We start from the raw sequence: 6497 nt of genomic DNA, 5'->3' as shown, positions 1-6497 counted from the left end.
AATTCCCATGTGAAATAATCTTCAGGATCAGATCTACCATCAAACTTTGGCATGGTAAACTTAAGCTTCCCAAATCTCTCTTCTTGGTTGATGCCTCTATGATGACGACGACCATAGCGATGTTGGGACTGATCATCCTCATTCCCAAATTCAGATTCCTCATTGTCATCATTTCTTCGATTCCGACCTCTTCCTCTACCACGTGCAGCACCTTGATTTCTCCTCCCATGTTCACTTGCCCTTCTAGAATAATTTCCTTCACCTTCTTCCCCATCTTCATCATGGTTTCTTACACCGTCAGGGAGTCGACGACGACCTCTGATTTCAGACATAAGTGTCTAAAGATCTTGTGCCAACAGATCTTGCTTGGCTTCTATGCTTTGTTTGAGCTCATTGAATTGTATCATGGTGACACATTCTTCAATCTCAACGTTGGGATCCATCTTCCTGCGAAATTAGTGGCGACAAGGCAACAAATATAGGTGGAATATGAAGCTATATAGAATCTCACAACCTCACCACTCTTACCAACCAAAGCTCTTATGAGGTCCCTACGGGTTGCAAGAAAAATGTGTGGTGGTAACAAGAAAGTGATGGTTAAGCGAATACAAGACCAGAGTACCGATTACGATGGCTTATATGTGGAGCTTGGTGGGTAATAGTAAACAAGGAATGCAATCTGAATCCTAGTTGTTGTAAAGTTAAATAACAATCCAACTAGAAGTTCACTGCCTAGTGCTGACCACAAGATTCGAGTGATGGAAGTAGATCAAACACACGCGCAAAGAAATTTCAGATTTGATGCAAATCGAGGAGTATGATTGGAATGCAAGTGTTGCAATCAGATCCAACAAAAATTTTGCACCAAAAGACAATAGCAAACTGGTTGAACAACTTGATAAAATTTTCAGCACTTGTGCATATAAACAAACTGATTGTTCTACTTTTCTTTCAGAATCTTGTTCAACACTTTTCTTTGGTACTTTCCTTTCTTCTCTTTTTTTGATACTCTTTTTTTATAGAACTAAACACAGAGATCTGATATGATATTGCACACTTTATAATACTTAACAAAGAACTCAACCAGCAGCTATAACTTAAATAGAATCAAAGTTAACGCGAAGGAAATGATGAGGGTTTTCAGATTTTTCTTTTTGTGGATATTTTCAGGTATATATAAGAGGCTCAAAGGAAACACAAAGGATAGAGTGACCAGCAATTAAACAAAGACTCTAAGGACTGAAACTTAACAAAACTCACTGGAACAACAGATTGAAACAAAGGGCTATGGCAAAAATATATTTATGGCCTTTGGTGGATAGGACGAACACAAAATATATGTAGCTAAGGGTAAAGAATCCTACCGTGGCAACTGAGGCTTTAATACCAGATGATGCGTCACGATGCCCGATCTTCACGACGTAGGATCAATCTTCAGATAACTAGCTTCAAAGAAGCCAAGATAACTTGCTGCAAGCAGCAATAACTAGTGCAACCTGACAAATAAAACTCGAAGCCAACCACCGTCTTTAACCGGCAGCCTGAATCGAGGATTCGCCCAACCACACTCTCAAAGAACCAACCAACACAACCTACAATCAATCAAGGAGACCTCGAAGGGAGTAGGAGCACCAATTGGGAGCGGATGAAGCCGCCACTTCTACAATCCCGCGAAGGAATTCACAAGAGCAAAGGGATAGAGATCACTCTCAATATTTGTTAGCACACAGCTGAACAAAGAGGTTCTGTTTTAGATTATCATAAGTTGCCTTACATCATAGACATAGGGGGGTATTTATACTAGTAACAACTAGCCTTAGTGAGGTATAAACACGAAACAAAACTATTTTCACGTGCTAATGTAAAGGAGCCTCTTCGGGAGATCTGCAGAGCTAATTTCCGTGTGGCTGTTTGACTTCTGCGCAGCCTTCAGTATTTTGATAATAACTTCTTCTAAGAATCTTCAAATGACGTGGGACTGGTTGCATTGAAAAGCTAACTTGATAAGCTTTCTCACCATATATAGCATGTTTAATGAAACTTCGTAGAATGATGCAGTTTAATACGAAAACTTTGTCATCAAGCAGATTGTTGACCTTCTGAACAGTCAGCACTAAAGTAGGTCGGCTGACTTTCTGGTAGATTTGATTAAGTCGGCTTTAGAAGCATTGGAATCTAGACTTCAAGAGCTTTCCAAAAAGTACTTATGGGCCTTCATAGCTTTTGGGAATCAAAAGATATGACTGTTTCTTCTGGACGGTTCTATTGCGCTGGACTGACTCGGACATAGCTCTTCTTGTTGACTCGTCCTTGATATGTTTTGTCCTTCCTCTTTGGTAAACCTAAGTAATATCAACATACACGACTTAGGTAGCATAAAGTTTTCATTAGTGTTTAATTGAAATTCATAAAGTAGCGCGTGCACCTCTTGCTGTAGCTTCTTAGCTCGGCTACGTGTAATTGGTCCATCAAAGACTTGGGCTGGTGATGATGTTGGTTGTTCTTGAGTTGATGTACTATGACTTGGTGGTTGTAACATGTTGCTTAATAGCGTGATCATAACACCGGTGCACTGTCCGGTGCACCACTAGCTGTTGGATCTGTCAGTTAGAGTTGATCTTTAGCGTTGTCAGCCTTGCATTCGACAGTCCGGTGTCACACCAGACAGTTCGGTGGCTCTCCGTCATAGTGCCACCAGGAACTAACTGTTAGGCTACTGTTCCCTGGTGTGTACCGGACAGTCCGGCGGTGTGCCACCGGACAGTCCGGCGCTCTCAGCAATTCCATCGTGAACCACGTACTTCCAATTTAGCATACTCATTCATTCATGATAAAATTTTAAGTCAGATATCGAAAGTCCTGACTTACAAGTAGCATGTGTAAAATATCTTTTTGACCAAAAATGTATTTCCAATCCCATGTTGGGTAGAGGCCGCTAAGCCGACGAAAACCCTACTTCACTATCAATTGTCTTGGCACAACATAAGCATGTATGATAATATAGCAATGATTTAATTAGAAGACAGATTAAGAGGGTTTCATGAAAGATGGAAAAAAATTATTTAGATGAGACTTAGGATGCAGCGTTTGATAGACATGTTAAGGAAAGTAGTGCACATGCGGCAGAAATCAACGATGATTAGAGCCGAGGTTACCTTACTGTGGACCTGTAGTTAGCGGTTGCTAGTGGTGTCATGTCTAGTCCGCGTAGACTCCTCGTCGCTACTGACTAGCGCTGAGCAGCAACGGATGGTTGGTAGCGTGGAGCGAGGTAGCCCGCGGCCGCGCCGGAATGGAGGAAGCTTTCCCCTTTCCCGCCCGCGTCCCTTTTTTTTTTCTTCTTCGGGGGCGGACCTATCCATCTCCTCCCCCGACTCCCCCGTCGCTCAACTCGGCAACCGGAAGCGGACAGCGCACTCGGCCGACAATGCCGGTTTCAGCTCACGCCTCCGGCCCTCTGACGGGTCCATGTCGGGGCGAATCCTTGCTCTGCGCCTCGGACGGGACGGGGAGGGGCTGCCTGCGCCTGCGCGCGCGGGGATCAGCCGACCACGAGACCACACGATCGATTACAAACACGTCTCTCCCCGCTGCTGCAATCGCAAAACCCCAGCCACCTTTTTTTTCCGCCGGCCTGCGCCGATCCATATCCGCCGCAGTCCAGCCGCAGCGATTCTCCACCTTGATCCAGCTGCCGCCGCTCTAGCTGCTCGCTCGTTCCACACCTTTCCTCTTTTTTTCCCTCCCTTCTCAGCGTCCTCGCTCGCTCGTCCAGTCCAGCTCCGTCCGTGCTTGCCTCCTCCGGCTTCGGACTCCCAATGGCCATGCTGAGGGTGTGGGAGTGGGACTGGGACGTCGACCTCGACTCGGTGCTCGACTTCGTGCTCTGGTGCCTGCCCCTTCTCCTCGTCGCCTGCCTCATCGGCAGCCGCGTCGTCACGGGAGGCCAGCTCGACCCCGTCGCTGACGCCGCCGCGGCTGCCGCCGCTGCCGTCGCGATCGCCAATGTCCTAGCGCGCCGGCTCAAGCTCCGCTGCTTCTGGCGCCGCAAGAATTGAAGGTGTGCCATGATCCTCCGCTGCTCTGTTCTCAGTACTCCGTAGGCTCCTAGGCGAAGCGCAGAAGGCCGCAGTTCGCCGATCTGAGCTTCACTTGCTGTCTTGCGGATGCCTGTGGTCGGCTTCGGTTGTTGCAGGTCAGCGTTGCGCTGTCCATGAATATTAAGGAAGGATTTGCTCTCGTGTTCGTCTCTCGGCTCGCACACCTTTGATTCTTGTTTCTAAATCGATCGATTTGTGCCTGGATGCATCGTGCCTGTATTGAGCTTCCCCGCCGGTGGAGGTTCGTTTCCGCACTGGACCGGATCGGCGTACGTGTCGCCCCCGGGGACCCATCGGAGATTCGGAGGGGAGACCGCAGAGGAGGTGGATGCTTGCCGCTAGATCAGCATGGAATAGGTGACTGTTCCTGTTGTCATCATCCACCTTTCAGGCCAGCTGGCCAGGCTAGGCTTGGTGTCCTTGTCAAGTTCTTGCCGCCGCCGCCGCCTCACAGATTGTAGCTGGACTCGCCGCCGAGAATGATCAGCGTCAAGGCACCATGGAAACTTTTGTGGTCTCTGACCGGTTTCCCTTACTTTCTTTCCGGAGAAAATTTTGAGGGTGACATTTGTGGTGGTTTCGTCTTCGGGTGGCCAACTGGCCATGGCATACCTGTCTCGGTTCTTCCGTCAGTGTCATGCTCGAACTTATCTCGCTACAGTGGTCCTGTAGCATCCTGCATTTGCCACGGCCATTTTTTATCACTTGTTCGTTGCACCTCTTAGATTTTATATATATATATATATATATATATATATATATATATATATATATATATATATATATATATATATAATAGGTATATGCCCGTGCGTTGCTACGGAGTTAATATTATAAATTATAATATTTTTTGTATATTAATGTAATTTATCATAGCAACACACGAGCATATATCTAGTTAGATTCTTATGTGGTGAGGTCACAACTATTTAATTCCATTATGCTCTATAGGTTGCATGTACACGAGATAGTTCACGGGCAACATACTGATGAAGTGGTTCCTAAAGAGCTTCGGGCTATATGACAGTAACATATTGATGAAGTGGTTCCTGATGCAAGAACATACTGATGAAGTGGTTCCTAATTCAAGAGCCGAAGTTACTCAAGGACTGGTACCGACATCAATGACAAGGATTGAAGAAGTGGTGACTGGAGGGCTGGGGTTGTCTCATAACAGATTGCTACGACAGAAGATGGTAGTACTATTTCAGCAGGAGCAACGTCGTCTCCACGCATTGTTAGATGTTTAGTTAAAAATCACCCTGAAGAAGAAGAAAGTGTAATCTGGCCACTGAAATTGTAATATGTGAAGTGCAGTGTGTACCGATACGTGAACTTGTTTGAAACTGTAATTTGTGAAATGAACTACTGTTCTCTAGTGAAAATAGTCTATAATTCATTCAGTGATCTCAAGCACTGCTTCTAGTGAAAATACTCCTCTATTTCCCTTGTAATCTATGAACTGCAATTATTTCAGATTTATGTGAAAATAGTCACTTAAATATGCAGTTATTTTATATTTCTATGAAAATAGTCACTTGAATCTGCAGTTATTTCAGATTTCTATGAAACTGAACAATATTTATTTCTAAGAAACTATACAATAGTTTAAGACAAACTCAACAATAGTTCGTGAGAAACAGAAAAATAGTTTATGAGAGATTGAACAATAGTTCCTAAGAAACTGAAGAATAGGTCCTGAGAAACTATACAATAGTTCATAAGAAAATATGAGAAAATAGTCTCTAGTTCCTGAGAAACTTAAAAATAGTTCAGTGGAAACTGAACAAAAGTTCCCGAGATACTGAAGAATAGTTTCCGAGAAACTATAAACAGCCTCAGTAGTACTGAGAAAATAGCCTCAACAGTTATTTCAAATTTCATATAAACATAAGTACACGGACGTAGCCATTTAGAGCCACAATGTACACATATTGCTAGTACCTCATTCACATAAAGCAGTTTTTTCTTAAACATATGCTTTTTAGCCACAACAGGCACAAGTACATAGATTTAGCTAAGTAGCACAAGTGCAATGCATTACCTCATCACTACTACACTTAATACAAAAGGAACTACAGTGTGTACGCAGTACCACACAATTCACTAAATACAAAAGGAACTGCATTACCAAACAGTTCACTGAATACAAAAGTAACTGCATTACCAAACACACAGTACAACACTTAATGCAACCAACCAAAAGTAATACAAACAGACAGCATCCGCGGCGTAGCCCGCCTTGTGCGCAGCAAAGGCGACAAGCTACACAGCCGCGACGACCTTCTTCTCAGCGACCATAGCCGCGCTGCCGACTTCCTCCACAGCAACTGCGGTAGAGAACATTCATAATATTTTAGCATGTATTTTCAGTGCGTCCACTGTAATGCCAATATT

At 44.3% G+C, this 6497-nt stretch overlaps 1 protein-coding gene and 1 long non-coding RNA gene across 3 annotated transcripts; one reads left to right on the top strand and one right to left on the bottom strand.

Annotated features, from left to right (window-relative positions):
- Window positions 1-1685: 1685 nt before the first annotated feature.
- Window positions 1686-4727, bottom strand: LOC100501171 (uncharacterized). Of its 2 annotated transcripts, XM_008645964.3 has the most exons (2): window positions 3156-4727; window positions 1686-2600 (listed from the first exon to the last, which is right to left on the bottom strand). In XM_008645964.3, the coding sequence occupies exon 1, from the start codon at window positions 4067-4069 to the stop codon at window positions 3542-3544; it is 528 nt and encodes a 175-aa protein (XP_008644186.1). In that variant the 5' UTR covers window positions 4070-4727; the 3' UTR covers window positions 1686-2600; window positions 3156-3541. The 2 variants fall into 2 exon arrangements, with proteins under 2 accessions (XP_008644186.1, NP_001182892.1); NM_001195963.1 differs by lacking the exon at window positions 1686-2600 and having other exon boundaries at window positions 3287-4630.
- Window positions 3427-5617, top strand: LOC103626832 (uncharacterized). The gene is made up of 2 exons (XR_553179.2): window positions 3427-4060; window positions 5052-5617. It is a non-coding gene; the product is annotated as an uncharacterized lncRNA (long non-coding RNA).
- Window positions 5618-6497: the final 880 nt, after the last annotated feature.

The sequence above is a fragment of the Zea mays genome, chromosome 5, assembly GCF_902167145.1.
Source record: "Zea mays cultivar B73 chromosome 5, Zm-B73-REFERENCE-NAM-5.0, whole genome shotgun sequence".
In the NCBI taxonomy this organism is placed as follows: Eukaryota; Viridiplantae; Streptophyta; class Magnoliopsida; order Poales; family Poaceae; genus Zea; species Zea mays.
This window is presented reverse-complemented; position numbering and strand designations above follow the sequence as displayed.